The sequence below is a fragment of the Choloepus didactylus genome, chromosome 2, assembly GCF_015220235.1.
Source record: "Choloepus didactylus isolate mChoDid1 chromosome 2, mChoDid1.pri, whole genome shotgun sequence".
Classification (NCBI taxonomy): Eukaryota; Metazoa; Chordata; class Mammalia; order Pilosa; family Megalonychidae; genus Choloepus; species Choloepus didactylus.
The window spans coordinates 166,231,761-166,252,102 of record NC_051308.1 but is presented as its reverse complement, the minus strand read 5'-3'; the positions used below and the strand labels follow the sequence as shown (position 1 = coordinate 166,252,102).

General features: G+C 37.0%; 1 protein-coding gene across 6 annotated transcripts in view; it reads left to right on the top strand.

Annotated features, from left to right (window-relative positions):
- The first annotated feature begins 1,079 nt into the window (after positions 1 to 1,079).
- NEXN (nexilin F-actin binding protein) overlaps positions 1,080 to 20,342 on the top strand; it is a 50,225-nt gene continuing 30,962 nt past the window's right edge. For 4 of the 6 annotated variants that reach the window (XM_037826862.1, XM_037826863.1, XM_037826861.1 and 1 more), the window contains exons 1-2: positions 1,193 to 1,309; positions 19,856 to 19,933. In XM_037826862.1, the coding sequence (XP_037682790.1) occupies positions 19,907 to 19,933 (27 nt within the window). In that variant the 5' untranslated portion in view covers positions 1,193 to 1,309; positions 19,856 to 19,906. Of the gene's footprint in view, positions 1,310 to 19,855; positions 19,934 to 20,342 lie in introns of all 6 variants that reach the window. The other 2 variants (XM_037826865.1, XM_037826864.1) reach the window with 2 other exon arrangements.

The following is a 20,342-nucleotide window of genomic DNA, read 5'->3' as shown; positions in this document are numbered from 1 at the left end:
TTTTATGTAATTTCAATAACATGCAACAGACATAAGTTTGAGAACAAACCCAACTGATCATGGTAAGTCTACAAGGGATATTTATACACATTAGCATATCTTTCATTTCTAATAATTTTCTGATGTCCAAAATGAGCTCCTGATGGCCACTGCCTGCACCTCCTCTTCCCACAGTCTTCCCCTTGGGGCTCAGTAAGGACAACTCCATTCTTACAGTTCCTTAGACAAAAAACCTCTTTCCCTCACAATACCGTAATACAATACAGATTGTGAAAGATGGTCGGATCTTGTTTTTTTATTTATTTATTTTTTTTTCCGGTACATTTTAAAGTAGAATTGGTAGGATCTTGGTAACAGATTGAATGTGAGGTGTTAAGGAAAGAAAATGTCCCTCTGGATGCATGTTTCAGGCGTTATCTGATGGGTTTAATTGACAGGGTGGTGGTCCCAAGCTGAAAAAGATTATGGATGTCTAATATTCTCAGAGGCCTTTATGAAGGTTCGGGAGGCCAGAAATTGTTCGCCTTCAAATTATTTATTCTTTAAAAACAAAAACAAAACAAAACACTTTATCAACAACTCTCCTTGAAGTTAAAGACGGGAGAAAAGCAACAGACAGATGAAGTCGTCGGGGATTGATCCCCGCCCTCTCGCTAATAAAAGAAAAGTTGGCTGAAGGTAATGCTTTGGAAGAAGATATAATGTGGCTTGGCTTCTTCACTGAAAACCAGGCCTTGAAGAACAGCTGAGAGAACTGGGCCCCAGAGCAAACGGGTTGTGGGCAGGGGAGCCGACTCCAGCCTCGTAATGAAGTCCATTTCAGCATCACTCCTTTCTTAGAGGGGAGGCAGCGTCCTTCCGCCGGGCCCTGGCCGAGGTGGAGGCAGGCCCTAGTTAGGGGTTTAGCTCAGGACCGAGTGCCGGGCGACAGGCAGGTTCTGATGGAAAGTTGGCAGCCACCGCCCCCCTCGCCTGCTTTCCTCCTTGTCTCTCCACGCCTCTCCCGGCGATACGACCGAGGTAGGGGGGAGGGGGGTGGCGGGAGGAGGGGGAGCTGGCCTTGTGTTTTGGAACAGCTGCAGCCGGCTCTGGGCCCGCCTGGAATGCAGGAACAGGCTGCGCACCAGGACTTTTATGGAAACTTGCTGCTGGAGACGGCGGCGGCGACGGCAGCCAGAGGGCTCCCAGCGGCTGGCTCAGCAGCGGTAGCAGCCGGAGCGCACAGAACCCTGCCCACACCCAGGTGCAGGACGCGAACAGCCTCTCCGCGCGCGAGGAGGACATTTCGCTTCTCGCTGGCTCCTGGCGGGTGAGAGGAGTCGGGAGTGCAGGGGGCCTGGGTGGCGGAGGGCGGAGATGTGGGGACCCCGCGTTGGGGGGCGGCTGCGGGGAAGAGCTCCCCGCACGCGGGCCCCTGGCGGGATACGCTGCCGCACAGGAGCGCGTCGGGTACCATCCAGATGTGGCTCCGAGCTGGTCCTGGACCTGAGCAAACCGGCCCTCGGAGCCGCGTCCTTCGGGCTCGGCGGAATGCGCACCCGGGTCTGCCTCACTGTCCTCTCCGAATTAACCGGCCTCCGGCTTGGGGTTGCGATTTCCTTGCCCTGTTTCCCTGTTCTTGATCCGCTTGAGCCTTATCGGTTGAGTGTTGAGTGCTTTCTTTTTCCAACCTTTTGGGAACGAGCACTCCGTGAGCGGAGTGGGTCCAAGTCCCTCTGCTATACCCTTGGGGGTCCGAGCGGCTGAAGTTCAGTGTCGTCCCGGGGAGGAGTACCCCCACCACGTGCCCCTACCACTGTCTGGGTCTGCGCCAGTAGTGCCTGTTATTTTTGAGAGGAATGATTCCTGATCTGTCATTGTGTAGGTTGGGGAGTGAAATGCGATTTAATTGTCTTAACATCTACCCCCTCCTCCAAACTGTTTTTCGTGCTTCTGCCTGAGGTGGGATGCTGGGAATTGAGGAACTAATTCTAGAAGTTGAAATGAGTGAAGAATGTAGTCACCTCTTGAGACCTCCCTTGGCTATTTGCTTTTTGAAAATGCAGAGCCATTTCAACAGTGTTCGTAAACTGCGAAACGCTCTACAAAAGCTAAAAATTTATTATTATTGGCATTTGTGGGGGAAAAACAAGTCTAGAGGTTAGTTAACATTGCTGTGACTTTGAGATCTTCGTTTTATGTTTATTAAAGGTTCATAATATGCACAAAGAGAGTTGGGGAGAGAGAGAGATAGCAAGGTAAAAATAGCATAAGGATCTGCCCTAACAAAATGTCTGTCCTTGGAAAAGAGGCAGGTAGAGAAAAGAAGTAAGCCATAGTGTAAGAAAGTAGTTCTGTGACCAAAGCAATGGGAACATCTCTCATCACCTAAATTTTATTAATGAATTCATGCAACAGGGGCTCATTCCCCTGCGAGTCATAACATAACTATGTCTTGGGTAGTGTGATTTAATAGACTTAGGTATTTATACCAACTTAGTCACAAGTTAAGTGAACCACAAAATATACCCCCCAATATTATCCTTTTACGGGATAAATTGCTGCAATAAAAAAAAAAAAAAAAAAAAAAAAACTCGGAATGCACATAACTCTCCGAAATTCTTTTGCGTTTCGAGGTAATGGTAAGGTAAAAAATACATAATTAATCAAATGAGGGAAAGGAGTTTTTTTTTTGGGGGGGTATATTCAGTATAAAGAAACTTTGATTATTTAATGTAACTGATTCAGATTCATCCTCACAGTTACTAGCACGTTTTTTAAAAGATGTTTTATATTTTGACTGATGCTTCCTAGGAATAATTTAAAGAAAAATTTGTGCAATTCTGTATTTTTTTCTGCAAGAACTCCCTTAAAGAGCAAAAAAGCACAAATGACAAAATTCTTTTAAACCCAGTTTCCTCAATACATTGTTTTAAAAAATATCATAGATAGACTATATGTCTATTTATTTACTTATGCATATCTGTGCTTTATACACTCTAATGAAGTACTATGGCTATAGTCACAGGAGAGCAATGTCATTCAGTTTTAATAGATGATTCTAAATGATTTTTTTAAACTGAATTGTAGTGAATAGCAATTTTTCCTGCTCACCTTAAAATGGAATCTGTGCTATTTTCGAAAATTTGATATGTAAAACCCATTTTTATCAAAATGTATGTCATCTTGACATGGCTATATTTAGCATCAACAAAGGAATGTATTATGTAGGTTTTTTGAACAGTACTTTTCCCCTGAAATTTCACTTAGAGTATTTAGGTTAGAGTTTCATTTGTGAACAGAATGAAAACTGAATATGTATATATGGAAGAGACTGATTGGGGATTTAGATTGCTTAGAACCCCAGTGGCATGAAATGACATACTTCATGTAGGAAAAAAATAAAGTCTACCAGCTATGTTCAAAATACTGTAAAGGCAAAGAAAAGTATTATTTAAATTAAAATACTGAGGTTTGTATATGTCTAAACGAAAGAAAACAGTGTAATGAATACCCAAAAGTATGTAACCAATGAGCAGATGTTGAAAAGTTTTTAGAGGAAAGGGGACTCAATATATTTTATATTACATAGGCCACACACAAAAACTATTGTGGTAGGTTATTTCATAATTTAGTGAGAAAATGACCTACAAAATTCTTAATTTCACATATTTTTGTTTTTATTTCATCCATGTGTATTCCATATCACCTGTGTAGTTTCTTTAATGTTCTCTTTCTTCTGGCTTTATAATTGCAGTTATATATCACTTGCACACATTTGAATTGTTACATTTTTTTCCTATTAAAATATCCGGTATAATAAGCCTGGCTCTGGCATCATGGGATTGACAATGCCTTCTTGACCAAAAGGGGAAAAAGAAATGTAACAAAATAAGGGTTCAGTGGCTAAGAGAGTTTAGATAGAGCAGAGAGACTATTCTGGAGGTTACTCTTACGCAAGCATCAGCTAGATATCTAAATTGCCATGGTATACCAAGCCCCAATCAAGAGTGTTCCTTTTCATCTCTTTTTTGCTGTCAGATGAGAAGACAGATGGATTGGGGCTCCCTAGGCCAGGTTTTGAGGTTGGTGAAATTTGCCTCCCACCTTCTTTTCTGTGTCTGATCTGTCTTTTCTTCCTCTTTGACTCTGCCTCCCTCTTTTTGGCCAAAGTAGGACATCCCTTTACCCCTTCCCGTTTTCTCAGTGCTGCCCAGTTTCAGGGAACACAAACTGGTGGCCAAACAGCCACTTCCAGCAATAGACATACTTAAAAATTGGTAAATTGTATAAGAAAATATGGATTTCCAGTCTCTTTTGAAAAATTGGAAGATCCTGACAAAACTAGGTCCACAGTCCTGCATAGTAACAATACGATGTTACTGGAACAAACTAGTGGCTGCCACCTCAGACAGGGCACATGCTCTCCAGTTTGACATAGACTCTGCCATTCGCTATTGTTTACACCTGGTCATCCATCAGTCACTGATATTTCCTGTCTTATCCTAGACTTTTGAGTATGCAATCTCCTATGTAAGTATTAGGACAAGTCTGAAGCTATGCTATGATAGAAAGTCTGCTGGCCTTGGTGTTAGGTAAGCTGAACTTTAAATGTTGTAAATTTGTTTTGGTTAGCCATTCTTCTCTTAAATTATATGAGCATGGGGGTGGGGAAGAAGAGATTAGCATTCATTGACTAATTATTGGTGTCAACAGGGCTAGAAGGGACCTGTATTGCTAGCCCAAACAAATCAAATATTTTAACCGGTGAGATTTTAGATAGTATAGTGGAGATATTTCTGGGAAAGAAATATTTCCCAGGATCTCTTAAGTAGTTCTACTTCCTCCCCATCCTAAAAGTGGTTAGGAGCGTTTTGTGACCACTAGAACTTGACCATGACGAGCAGTTACCTACTGTTCTGCCTTTCTTGGTTTGGAGCCAGTGGCCTGGGTCTTCTCATTCTCAGCTATGTCCTTCAAGGAAAGACCATCTTCCACTTGCAAAGGATGAGGAGGCCCAGACTCCTCCAGCAGTTTCCACATCCATTTTCTTGGGAAGCCAACTTCCTGAAGCTCCAGGTTTCTGGTTGTTCATGATATCTACTTTAAACCCTCTCCCGTCTTATTTTTCTTCTTCTTAGGTGTATTTTATTGTTGTTTGTTTTGTTTTGTTTTCTTGTTGCTTCTGTATCATCAGCCTTCCTTTTGGAGATATCAATCTTGTGTCTTATTTGGGCTGATTTTGAATCAGACAATTTTTCCGTTATCTCTTTGTCACCTATCCACTTAAATACGCATTGAGCTTGTACTGGGTCCTAGGTGATATGTGAGATTCTAAGGATATAGAGAGAAGTAGAGTACAGTTCTTATCTTTTAGGGGCTCATAGTGTGGTGAATGCACTTTGAAAAGTATCACAGGCAATCATATGAATACAACATATTATATATTCATCTCCCCTGAGCCTATGACAGTGCCCGGCATATAGTAGTGGCTTAATAAATATTTATTAAATGAATGGATTAATGTGTCACCATGTCTTGTCAATTCTCCTTCTAAAATGTGTCTCCCAACTTTTCATTCCTATTGCTGTTGTCCTAGTTCAGGCCCTTATTTCCTCTTGCCAAGTCCATTTACTTGTTTTCCTCCCTCTAGTCTTTTCCCACATAATTTTTTGCACTACAATCAAAGTCTCTCTCTCTCTCTCTCTCTCTCTCTCTCTCTCTCTCTCTCTCTCTCTCTCTTTCTCTCTCTCTCTCTCTTTTCCTTTCTAGAATACATATCTAAGTCACTCTCCTGCTTAAAATATCTTTGCTGGCTCCCCATTGCCTCTCAGATCAAGTCTAAACTTTTTCTTAATGTGGCATTTAGAGATCTTCCCAGCCTGTCTTTCTAGTTTTACTATAGATTCACTGGAAAACTTATAGCTCCCCAAATTTGCAGTGGGTCATTAGACATTGATGGTTTTGTTCACATTGGTTCTTTTGCCTATATACCCTTTCCTATTTTCCACTTTGTGAAATCCTATGTATCCTTCAAAGACTAAGTAAAAAGTCACCGTGGTTATGAAAACTTCCTTAACTACAAACCCTTCCTTAACCCTACAATAGTCTTGTCCATAAATTTTCCATGAGTCAGTAGCCATGGTCGATACTGCTATTGTAGCACTTACTAATTTGTGTTTTAATTAGTTGTGATCCCTTCTGTTTTGGTTTGCTATGTTGCTCAAAGCAGATGCCATGAAATGGGATGGCTTTTAGCAATGGGTATAGCTTACAGTTTGAGGCTGTGAGAATGTCCAAATCAAGGCATCATCAAGGCGATGCTTTCTTCCCAAAGACCAGCAGCTGGTGATCCTTGGGTCCTCTGCCACATGGCAAGGCACATGGTGGCATCTGCTGGTCTCTTCCTTCTCTTCCGGGTTTTGTTGCTTTCAGCTTCTTGTGTTCCATGACTTTCTCTCCCTTTATCTGAATTTCATTCTCTTATAAAGAGTGTGAATCCAGTAAGCAGATTAAGACCCACCCTGAGCCATGACTTAACTGAAGTAACCTCATCAAAAGATCTTTCTTACAATAGGTTCACACCCATAGGAATGGATTAGCTTTAAGAACATGAGTTTCTGAGGTACATACAGTTCCAAACCACCACACTTTCTATTTCTCCTACCAAAGCTACTTGATTTCAAAGGCTCTCTTATTCATTTTATATGCCATTCCCAGGCTTATATAATGCCTGGTACACAGTAGATTCTCCTTTTCATGAAAATATTATATTGTAAGTACAAACCTGATCAGTCAAATTTGAAAAAAAAAAAAGCACCTTTTCTTTGGTAAATTATGTACATGCTATAGTAGTATAGCAATATTTCCTATTAAACCTCTGCTTACTTGGTTGTTTTCATGTAATATAAATTCTCAGTATGCTAAGAAGAGCATTACTAAATCCCTTTGTAATCCAGCCTTTTTATTTTGAACAAACTCTTGCTGATGAACCACATGTTCAACTTTATCCTTTGGTTTCCCTTTACCGTTGTTCATGTTAACAATTCAGCTGGCTTGCCTGGGATCTTAGACACCAGAAAAGTGCAATGAGGCTGAAATTGTGCTGCTGCTGCCCCTTGAAGGTGGCCAAGGACATTGTACCCGCTTGCTAAAACAAGAAAAACCACTTTATACCAGGTTAAGAAGTCTGTGAGATTCCAGAAGTAAAATCCTTTGGCATTCAGGTTACTAAGTATCGTTGTTAAACCAATGTCCATTTAGCATTCTAAAATTCAGTGAGGGAGTTTTCACTCAAACGACTACATTTCTAGAAAGAGAACTGACAAGATTTGATAGGATATTTCTTTCCTCTAAATCAGCAAGTCTCAAAGTGTGGTCTGAGAACCCCTAGGAGTATCCAAGACCCGTCTAAGTTCCATGAAGTCCTTCCTTTTCTAACTACATATCTGTAGGGGGCCATGTTTTCTTCATATACTTTATTAAAACAACATATCACAATAGTTTGAATGCAGAAGCAGATATGAGAATGTACCTGTCTTTTATTAAGCCAGATATTAAAAAGATTTGCAAAAATGTAAAACAATGCCATTCTGCTTAAAAATTTTTTATTTTGAAATATAGTTATTTTTCATTAAAATGTTATATTCATATATCATAGGTTTGTTATTGTTATTTTAAGTGGCATGTATATGTTTGAAAAGTTACTCTTTCAATTTCTAATACACTAAATATCTATAGATATAGTCCATATGAACAAAAGTTCTCTAGGGTTCTCAGTAATAGGCATCTGGTGCCCCCCAAATTTAAGAACTACTGTTCTAATTCATGCCCTTTCTTCTAGTGAGGGAATTTTCTTGAATATCACAGAGCTTATTTTTATAGGCCTTTACACACTTTCAGATGTTACCTAAATAAACATTTTCTAAACTAAAAATGTAAGCCTTCTTATATTTTTTGGTAACTATTTTTCATCCCACTTGGACTATGAACTCCATGGTAACAGATATTTTATCCTGTTCATCTTGATAATGTGTCTAGTGTGCTGTATAAAGATATTCAATAAATGTTTCCTGAATGAATATTTATTCATTTTAGCAAATTTCATCTTTTCTCATTCAATCTTGTTTCCATCATATTCATCAGCACTAAAGTTATGAAATAATATGCAGACCTACCTAGTGTACGCACATAATAGAGAGTCAATTGTTAGATTCTACCCTTTTCCTTTATTCAGTATAGTGGCTCCAGGTTTCTCCTTTACCGCGTATTGTAGTTTTAAATTTTTCCTTATATTTTATTTATAAATGTAATTTTATTTTATAATTGACCTCAGCAAATGAGAATTTACTATTTTTTTAAGTGAGTAGCTAATTTAAAGTCTTCCCAAAGGAGAATACAAGGCAAGAGTTATGGGTTTTGATTCTGGGCATAATTCTGAGGGGATAGCAGGATGTATTGCATAGGGCCAGGAGTATGACTTAGAGCATCTGTAAAGTTCTTTGTGTTATACTGAAGTAGGTGTTGCACAAAATAACTAAAACTGACTGTGTTTTGTTTAAGACAATGGAAAACCTGGTAATTGTTGAAATTCATGGGTATGGGTGTATGGGGGTTCATTATATTAGTCTCCAATTTTGCATAATAAAAAGTTAAAAAAGATGCATTAGACTTACATGTTTGAGATGTTTAACAAAATAAAAAATTTAAAAGTTTATTCCAGATACACCTAGAAGCTTAGAGATGTCAGGGACTAAAAGAGAAAAAAACGTCTATCCATAGGACAAAGTGGAGAAAATCACAATTTCTATTATAATTACGTCAGGAAAATACTTCACTGGTGTTCCAGTTTGCTAATGCTGCTGTCATGCAAAACACCAGAAATGGATTGGCTTTTATAAAGGGTTTTATTTAGTTACAAAGCTACAGTCTGAAGACCACGAAAATGTCCATATTAAGGCATCAACACAGTATACTGTCACTGAAGGAAGGCCAATAGCATCCAGAAAAACTCTGTTAGCTGGGAAGGCACATGGCTGGCATCTGCTGATCCTGGGTTGTGTTCAGCTCCTCTCTCAGCTCCTGTGCATTCTTCAAAATGTTGCTCTTTTTTTAAAGTACTCCAGTGATCCAATAAAGACCCACCCTGAAAGGGTGGGGCAACACCTCCATAGAACTGATCCAATGAAATGTCTCGCCCACAGTTGATTGAGTCACATCTCCATGGAAACACTGAACCAATAGGTTCCAACCTAATCAACACTAATACATCAGCCCCCACAAGACTGCATCAAAGATGCAATTTTGGGGGACATAATACATTCAAACTGGCACAACTGGTAAAAAAAAAAAAAAGTGACTTAGGAATAATCTTGGAAAGATTATTGTTGTATTGTTTTATAAAAGACCATTGTATATATTTGTCTAGTTGGAAGTTTGAAGGAATGGGAAGAGACAAAGGAACTCAGACAGTCTGAGGAAACCTGCGTCAGGGGTTGTCATGCCCTGACAAGATGTTCTGGTTTGCTAAAGCTGCTGGAATGTAAAATACCAGAAATGGACTGGCTTTTATAAAGGGGATTTATTAGGTTACATATTTACAGTTCTAATGCCATAAAATTGATCAAACTAAGCCATCAACAAGAGGTTACCTTCACTGAAGGAAGGCCAATGGTGTCTGGAACACCTTTGTCAGCTGTGAAGGCACATGGCTAGCATCTGCTGGTCCTTTGCTCCCAGGTTCTGGTTTCAAAATGGCTTTCTCCAAAATGTCTCTGGGCTTCCGTCTCTCCTAGCTTCTCTCTCTCAGCTCCTGTGCATCCTTACTTGTTCTCAAAGGGCGTTTCTCTCTAAGCATCTGGGAGTCCTCTCTTAGCTTCTCCAGGGCAAACTCTGGGCTTTATCTCTCAGGTTAGCATCTCCAAACATCCTTCATTCTGCATCTCCAAGTGTCTGGGTCTGTGTTGGCCCCTGAGCTTTCCTAAGGTGTCCAGTAAACTAATCGTGACCCACCTTGAATGGGCAGGGTCACACCTCCATGGAAATAATCTAATCAAAAGGTCTCACCCACAGTTGGGTGGGTCACACCTCCATAAAAACAACCTAATCAAAAAATCCCACCCTTAATAAGTCTGCACCCACAAGATTGGATTAAAAGAACATGGCTTTTGTGAGAGGCATAATAGATTCAAACCAGCACACAAGGATTTTGATTCTGATCCATGATGCATTATGTAATTCATATCTTCAGAGTTGGGGTGATAGACTAGAGATAGGGAGCACACAGAGATAGAGATTCAGTAGTCAAATGGACAGCCTAGTAGGCCTGGATGAAGGCAGAAAGAATGGTGGGTTGTTAAGTGATATTAAGAAATCAAAAGAATCAGGGCTTATCATGGAAGTTACTTTTTTGAACCTAATTTTATTAATAATATAGTCTTAAAATCATTATTCTGATAATGAATATAAGTTAAGAGTATTGGAGGAGAAACTACATTAAAACAGCTGCCCTATAGCAACTAGGCTAATTTTATGTCCTCACACTGGATGCTGGTAGCTATTAAAAAGATTTGATAATATGAAAATGAAATGAAAGAAAACTGTTAAAGTGAATACTTTGGATGTTATAACTTCTCATTTTTTAAGTTTATTAATATATATGTGAATAATATATTTAAAAGAGTATTTCTGGTAAGCATAATTATATAAAAAGCTCAAGCTTGAGCCTTTCTGCTAAACAAAGCAGCAAATTCCACATAAGTTATAAATTGGTAAGTGAAATGTTGACTGATAAAATTTGCAAAGTGCTTGCTTCAGCGACACATATACTAAGATTTGCAAAAAGAATGAAAGTGGGAGGAGATGAAAAATGAGTCAAAGATTGAATGGATATTTGGAATTTGAGAATGCTTTCAAATAATTAATTTAAGAATTCTCTGTAAATGTCCAACAGAAGATTTTAAAATATAGTATAGACAGTTTCATTTGGAGAATAAAAGTTGAGTCAAAGAAATGGATCTTTCAGATTTGTCAGTTTTGATGATTATTGCATGGATATGAAAATCTTTCCACGACAGCTTTTGGGGTTTATTTTAAATTATAATTATATAGTGGGCATTGAGCTATGCACTGGAAAGGAACCTATTCCCTTTAATCTGGGAAGGGAGCATAAAGTCTACCACGTGTACAGATGAAAATCAGGGTGGCAGTGAGAGAAGTACAGAATGCAAATCAAGAATGGAAGTCATTGATCTTTGGTTCTTAGGTTGGGGCCTTTTGATGTAATATCAGGTATGGTTAATGGTAGAGCCCTATCTGTTACTGCAGATAGCAAAGCAGACTATACCACCTAAAAATCCTGTTCCAAGCCTTTTGTTTAGAGTTTTTGCCAAGCGACTACTGAGAACAGGCACAAGCATCTATTTTATTCTCTGCTCTATACTCAATACTTAACAGCATGCCAGGCACACAGAGGATAATAAATATTTGGGTAATGAATGGCATGTTTTATTTATATTGTATCCCTGCATAATGATAACTATACTTTATATCCAAACAACACTTAACCATTTATAAAGTGCTTCACCTTGAAGCTGGCAGGGTTTATCCATTCAGCAAACAGTTATTACACGTGTCTTCTATATGTCAGGCACATGCTAAGTGCTGGGGATACAATGGTGTACAAAACCCAGTCTCTACTTTCAAAGAGCTCATATTCAGGTAGAGGAGATAGTCAACAAAGTGGGTTATTACAGTACACTGTTGTACGTGCATCATAGTAAACACAAGGTGTTTTGGAGAAACACAGGAGAGGCACTGTTCAACCCAGCTTTTGGAGGGCTTGGGTCAGCATAGCCCTAAGACCAAAGAACACGCTAGGCATAGAGCTAGACCTGGGTTTATTAGGACTTACGAACAGGAGAAAATTCTTCCCAGTGGTGGCCAGCCAGAAAATGGAAGTCAGTGCTCTGCAAGGGTGGGGGTGCAAAGGGACACTCATAAGGGCTAGGACAATGACATTCCATAGGGTATGAGAACAGAGTTTTAGCAGGGTCTCGTGACACAGAGGTCTGGAGATTTGTTATCAACTGTGATCAGAGGACGGGAGTTTCAATGCTTTGCTTACGATACCATCTGTACATACTTTCTTCTCTGAGGTAGTCTAATGATCTTCAACTTCTGTCCCGGTCATGCTGTGAGACCTCATTCCCCAATATGGAGGGGGAGCCTGGGCCCTGGGATCCCACAGGCACCTAACACAGTTTTGTGGAGTCATGGAAGCCTTCCTGGAGAAAGCGAAAATTTAAAGACTAAAAGATGAGTAGGAGTTAGCTAAATGAAATAGGGATATGGAAATGGGAAGAAATTCAAGCTGTGCAAAGTCTTGAATATTTCAGTATGGGTTACAGAGTGGGAAGGAGGACTTGAGCAATGAGGCTCAAGAGGTAATTTAAACTATCAAAAGTGTATTAAATCACTGAAGAAAAGTGTAGGGTGAAAAGAAAAGGACAAAGACTGAAACCTGGGGACAAACAACACTAAAAGGTGGCGAGAAGAAAAGAAGCCATCAAAGGAGACAGAAAACGAATCATCAGAGATATGAAAGCACAGAAAGAGAATGGTGTCATGGAGCCAAGCAAGGAAAATTTCAAGAAGAAAGGAATGACTGATAGCATCAGATGTAAAGTGAAGTTCAGAAAGAGGGAACTGTCCATTTTATTTGGCAATATACTGAGAAAAGCATTATTATACCTATTTTACATATGAAACAGAAGTTCACAGAAGTTAAGTGATGTGTCCAAAGCCAAATGTAATAAATGGCCTGGGAAATAACTATAATCCAAGTTTTCTGACTCTAAATCCAGTGTTCCCTCCACCATCATGGCTTCTTTTTGTTGAAACATCAACAATAAACTGGCAAGTTACCACTAGGTTTTGCTGCAAAGGTCATTAGACACCAAAATATTTTAAAAGATTGCAAATTCAAATTTATTTTCAAATAAATTCTGATTATTCTTGCATTAATATTTTTATAAAATTTTAAAATACATGTGTTTGAATTATTTTCATGAGGTTTATGACAAGTTATGACAAGATTGAGCTATATATGCCATTTGCTTTGAATTTTTTATTTCATATTTCCCATCACACTCTAAATAATTATGATCATGTATAGATTGAGCAGCTTTAATGTGCAAGGCATGGTCTCTTGTTGGCTGACAGGGAGGCAGTTTGGGTCGAGTTTAAGGTGTATGTGCCCTTCTGGGAGGAAGAACATGTATTCAAGGCACTATGGAGTGAGAATGGAGAGAGGTAGTAGGGGACAGAAGGCAGAAGACTTAAGGGAACTGAAAAATTCCAGCTGAGGTTTAGAGAGTTTCATGGCTCCACTTCTTGGCCGAAAGTCAGTGTCTATGACCCCCTTCCACGAGTTCTTTGATGGGTTTATGATTTAGCGTTAAGATTCCCTAAAATGTGTGACATCCAACTAATTCAACATTTTACAGAGTCCATGTCATGGCTTTGTTGGAATCAATTAATACTGATTAAAGTCTTCATAAAACTAAAGTTTCTCACTGGTATTATGCAACCAAAAGTAAATCTGGCTACTCTAAGAGTATGGTGTTGAACAATGTTCTGTTATTTAAGAAATTCAGAAGCCTCTGTACTCTTGGCAATTTAGCAGAATGATTGGACATCTAAATATGTTCCTAATCAAAGCAAAAGTGTACATGAGGATTCTGTTATTTAATTCCTTAATATAATTAATTATAGAACTAGGAACACTATATGCATGTCTCTGACTTGGGCACTTGCAAAATCACACACCAAAACAGTGCCCAACTTTCTCACATATGAATGAGTCCACTAAATGAATTCTAAACCAAGATCAGCTAGCATCTCATTCAGCACCTGGGACTCACTCAATAACCTAATTGTCTACTTAACTCCAGGTAATACTAAGAGAATAATTGCTAGTATGTATCAATTTAAAAGAAAATAAACTTGGTTAAATAAAAACTATACAGTTCCCATGGGTTAAAATAACTTTTTGTCACTTAACTAACACCATTTTCTATTTCCAGTTGCCAGCTAAAGATTACAAATTCACTCATTGTAGAGAGTACTATCAATTATGCCTTTTTGGCTTCCAACATATTCCTATTCCTACTTGACAGTATTGTCATTCTCAAATAATTGGATTAAAGGTTCTGTTGATTATAGTAAGAGGTAAAACTCATTTTTACCTGGTAAGTATTTCCCCCCAATTATATTGATTTCTTGGCATCAGCATAATATAATGCTTAAGAATGCTGATTCTATAGCCAGATTGCTTGGGCTTCCCTTTTTTTAAATTAGAGAAACTGTAGGTTTAAGAAAAATCATGCAGAAATTAAAGTTCCCATATACCTTCCCCACCATCCCCACACAGTTTTCTCTATTATTAACAATCTGCATTAGTATGGTACCTTTGTTACAACCGATGAAAGAATATTATTATAATTGTACTAACCATAGCCCATAGTTTACATTAGGGTTCACTATTTGTGTTGTACAGCCCTTTGGTGTTTTCTTTTTTAATTTTTATTGTAGTGACATATATACAACCTAAAATTTCCCTTTTTAGCCACAATCAAATATATAATTCACTGTTTTTTACATTCGCAATATTGTGCTACCATCACCATCATCCATTACCAACACTTTTCCATCACCCCAAACAGATATTCTGCACCGAATATCCCAGGTCCACACTCATTACTTGTACGGCCTTGGGCAAGTTATTTGACATTTGTCTCACTTTCCCATCTTTACCCAGTGACAGATTTCAAGCCCTTTTAAATAAACTCCAAGATATTATTCTTGTATTTTTTATCAAATTTTAAAATACAGTCCTCGGAAATTTTTTATGAAAGAGAGCTTGATAATATTATTTATCTCACAGGGTTGTTGTGAGGAGTAAATGAAATAATACTTCTTAGTGACTTAGCACCTTGCCTGGCACACAGTAAAGGCTCGAAAAATTTTAGCTGGTTTATCATCATCTTTAATTTTATTCATTTTGTGGTCAAAAGATGTATTAATAAGATAGTAGACTTAGATAAGACAATATAATCAATGACTGCGGATCTGAGTTCTTTCCTGTATGTTAGTAGGTCAGTTGGAGTCAAAATCATACCTTTAACCTTGGTTTAACACAAAACATCTAGCTAGCAACTGAAATACACTCTTCCAGGCAGTCACACCTTTCTTAATTATCTGAAAAGCAATCCTGTAAATATTTATCCTGCAGGACCTTGAATTTTTTTCTACAACATAAAAAGGTTTAAGAGATGTGAATCCTATTGGTTTGCAATCTGCACCTTAAAAACCAATTCCAGAATGCAAAATGCTAGTAAACTACCAAATAAAAATGATCATGATTTATTTTGCTACAACTTTTTTATTCTAAAGGCAGAACAGAACAAACTGTTAGTAAAAGATCACTTGCTTATATTTTAACCGAAAAATTTAGGATAATACTATTGAAATATTCACTGATTTCAAAATGGAGAGCCCAGAACACTGAAATAATATTTAAAAATCTATTTTAAGTGGTTTTATTAATAGCAAATTTTAAAAACATATCTTATTTTATTCTGAAACGACAAAAGAAGATATAATTGAAGAAAAATAAATGAAGAGAGCTAGCTGATTCATTTATTCTCCAGGACTACTCTGGACAGGCTAATTCTTCACTGTCACCAATCCACACACTTTTCTGTTCATTTAACCAGGAAAAAAAAATGTCTTCTTGAGGTTCCCTCTGGTCAATTAATTCAGCTAAAATGATCAGTCCCTTTAATCTCATGTGCAATTACTCAAATTTTCCTCATACCTTTTGGCAGTAATTACTCTTTTAAAAATTACACAAGTAATATCTGTAAATATTCTCATGGCAGGGAAATGTACATTTTTACTGAAGAGGGTAAAATGTAGTCAGCAAGAGAGATTTCAAATGGAGTCGAGAGGTCACTCTGGTAGATATTCGTATGCACTATATAGATAACACTTTTTAGGTTTTAATGCATTGGAATAGCTATAAGTAAATACCTGAAACTATCAAACTCCAACCCATTAGTCTTGGCTCTTGAAGATGATTGTATAACAATGTAGCTTACAATGGGTGACAGTGTGATTATGAAAACCTTGTGGATCCCACTCCCTTTATCCAGTGTATGGATGAATGAGTAGGAAAAAGGGGACAAAAACTAAATGAAATATAGGGTGGGATGGGGGGGATGATTTGGGTATTCTTTTTTACTTTTATTTTTTATTCTTATTCTTTCTGGTGTAAGGAAAATATTCAAAAATAGATTGGGATGATGAATGTATAACTATATGATGGTACTATGAACAGTTGACTGTACACCATGGATGATTGCATGGTATGTGAATATATCTCAGTAAAACTGAATATAATTTTTAAAAAATGTAGTCAGCAAAACCAAGAGTAATGCAACTCACCAAAATTATTAATACTTACTGTACTGTCCCCCCAAAACACACGTCCATCAGGAAACTGTGAATGTGACCTTGTTTGGGAATAGGGACTTTGTAACCAAATTAAGATGAGGTCATACTGGTTTAAGGTGGGTCCTAAACCCAGTATGACTAGTGTCATTAGAAGAAGAGGGAAATTTGGACATAGACCCAAAGGGAGAATACCATGTAATGAAAGAGGCAGAGATCTGAGTAATGTCCACAAACCAAGGAATGCCAAAGATAGCCAGAAACTACTAGAAACTAGGAAGAAGGAAAATCTTCCCTAGAGCCTACAAAGAGAACATGAGCCTGCTGAAACACTGATTTTTATACTCCAGAACTCCAGAACTGTGAGACAATGAATTTCTGTTGTTTTAAGCTATGAAATTTGTGGTAATTTTTTCCAGCTGCCCAAGGAAACTAATACAAAAATACCAATATTAGGTATTATTCTACAGTTTTTCACATATGTTATCTCATCTCATCGAATCCTACTTAGGAGGCAACATAGGTGGAATTCGGACTTAGGTCTGATATCAAATCATGGTAATCAAAGTAATGGTATGGGAAAAGATAAAATAATGATAAATAAATCTTGACAATCTATTAAATGTAAGGAGATGAAGAAGAATGATTCAGAAATAACTAAGATTTGAGAAACTATGAGAATGAAGGGTAGGTTTTGTTGGTTGCACAAGAAGAAATACCTACTAGGTAACTCTAGATATGATATAATGATTCAGGTAAGAGTATTTGTTATTTTTATTTCAGGTACATAGAATTAGATCACTCATAATCCTTGGTTCATAACACATTCTCTTCCAAGCTTGGCTTGCTTTCATTTAGTTAATTATTTTTAATAATGTAATAAGCACCCACAGATTCACTAAACAATAAAAGTTAGGATCTTGTTTATAACTATAGGGAATCATTTCCCAACCACCCCCATCATATTATCTCTTTCCCACAAAGAAAACTGCAGCCTGAGATGGTTTCATTGGGGAATTCCTGCAAACATTTAAGAAATATCAATTCTACATGACCTCTTCCAGAAAATTAAAGAATACTTTGAAACTCATTTTATGAGGGCAATAATACTCCAATATCAAAACCAGAGAAAGAAATTACAAAAGTAAACTACAAATCAATATCCGTCATGAGCAGAGATGCAAAACTTCTTAAAATATTATCAAATTAAATCCATCAGTACATAAAAGGATAATGCATCATGACCATTTAGGCTTAATGTGAAGTGCTGCATACTTTTTCCCTAAGATAAGGAACAAGCCAAACATGTCTGTTCTCACCTCTTCTAATTAACATTTTACTAGATGTTGTAGCCTGTGCAGTCAGGCCAGAAAAAGAAATAAAAGGTGTCTAGATTGGAAAGGAAGAAATAAAATTGTCCTCATAGATGACAAGATGGCTTATGTAGAGAGTCTGATGGAATCTACAGAAAAGCTAATAGAATGAATAAGTTACTTTACCAGGGTTGTAGAATATAAGATCAGTATACAAAAATAAATTGTATTTTTACACATCTGATAAAATACTTGTATTCAAAATATATAGAGTACTCCCAAAATTCAATAATACAAAAATAACCCAGTATTGAAACAGGCAAAAGACTTAGACACTTCACTAAAGAAAATTTACAGATATCAAATAAACACATGAAAAGATGCTCAATATGACTATTCATTAGGGAAATACAAATTAAAACCATAATGTTGGTGAGACCGTGGAGGAAGTGGAACTCTCACACACTACTGGTGGGAGTATTAAATGGTCCAAACACTTAGAAAGCAGCTTGGCAGCATCTTAAAAAAGTTAAACAAACACATACCATCAGACCAAGCCATTATACTTTATTTACCCAAGAGATATAAAAGCACATGTCCATACAATGACTTGTACATGAATATTCACAGCAATTTTATTTGCAATCACCAATAACAGGAAACAACCCAAACGTCCATTGACAGGTGAATAGCCGGCAAACTATAGTATATTCATACAATGGAATACTCTTCAATGAAAAAAGGAATGCACTGTTGATATATGCATCAACATGAATGAATCTCAAAATAACTATGCTGAGCGAAAGAAGTCAAGCAATAGTGTACATACTGTATATTTATATAAAAATCTAGAAAATTTAATCTACAATGGCAAAAAGCATATATGCCTGAGGATGTGGGGGGATATAAGAGGATAGGAGGGAGGAATTACCAATAGGCATGAGAAAAATTCTGGGATGATGTCTATATTCATTATTCTTGATGTGGAAATTGTGTCATGGGTGTATACATATGTCATAATTTATCAAATTGTACACTATAAATAAGTTCAGTTTACTATATGCCAATCATACCTCAATAAAACTTTTTTAACAAAGCCAATAGATAAATAAAAAATTTAATTAACCTAAAAGTAGGAAGGAAAAAAGTAATAGATGAACCAAAATTTACTAAAGGAAGGCACAAACAAAAAGCAAATAGTAAAATGGTAGAGTTAAATCTAATCATGTAAATAATTACATTAATTGTTAATGGAATAAACAGTGCAATTAAAAGACAGAGATGATCAAAACTGATTAAAGTAATAAAGTAAGTTGATTTGTATGCTGTGTCCAAGAGATGCACTTTACATATAAAGACACAGATAATTTGAAAGTAAATGGATAAAAAAAATTATATACCATGTAAACTGTAAACCAAAGAAAGCTGGTGTGGCTATGCTAATATCAGATAAAGTATACTTCAAGACAATGAAGTAAGAAGAGAGAAATTTCATAATAATAAAAGGGTCAATTCACAAGGAAGACATTACAATCATAATGTGAATGTACTCAGGTCTTGAAATTGCATAAAACAAAAATGGCAGAATTGAAGGGAAAATAGACAATTCTTCAATCATACTGGGAAAGTGATAGAATTAGCCCTCCCCCATCCACCAAATGAGTATAGACATAGAAGATACAAATAATACTATCTACCACCTTGACCTAGTTGATATTTATAAAATATTATACCAAATAACTACTGAATATACATCCTTTTCAAATGCACATGAAGTGTTCACCAAACTATTCTAGGTCATAAACCTAAAGGGATCTTTTAACACTATAGGTCATCTACTTTCTACCCCCTAAATCCCAGGAAAGGGAACTTAAAAACACCTAAGAGTTATCATGCTTTATTACCTGCTTGGCATGTGTCAATATTTTTTGACGGGTAATTAACATGTTGTTTCTATTTACAAAAATATATAGCATACTATGGTTTCTACCCAAAGTGTAAAAAATTAAGTCATTTAACATTTTTATAAAATACTAATAACATTTTTTCAGGTGCGAAATAGACAAAGCTTCATAATCACTCCACGACCACGTACAGCAAACATGAATGATATTTCCCAAAAGGCTGAGGTAAGTCTCAAAAGTTAAAAACAAAAAATGGGAGAAATGTAGCATTGACTGTAGAATTATTGAATGGATGTCATTTGATGGAAAGGTCATGATATTCAGAAGTTCATAAGTAATAACAGTGTTTTGAGATATAAAATATAAGAAGGGATATACTTCACAGGCTGGTCTTGAGTCCAGCATTTTTACCTGAAGCATGATTGCTAAATTTGTTAATGACAGTGAGGTGGATGTGATGGTTGGCATCTTGAGAAGAATTTTAAATAATCTTGATAGATCTCAGAAATTATTTATAAGTTCCAACTAGATATTCACCAAAAACAGTGTAGTATTTAGGGTAGAAAACAATCTAGTGTACTGTGTATTATGGAAATAAATAAATCCATCAAATATAAAATGATTAGATTTTTCA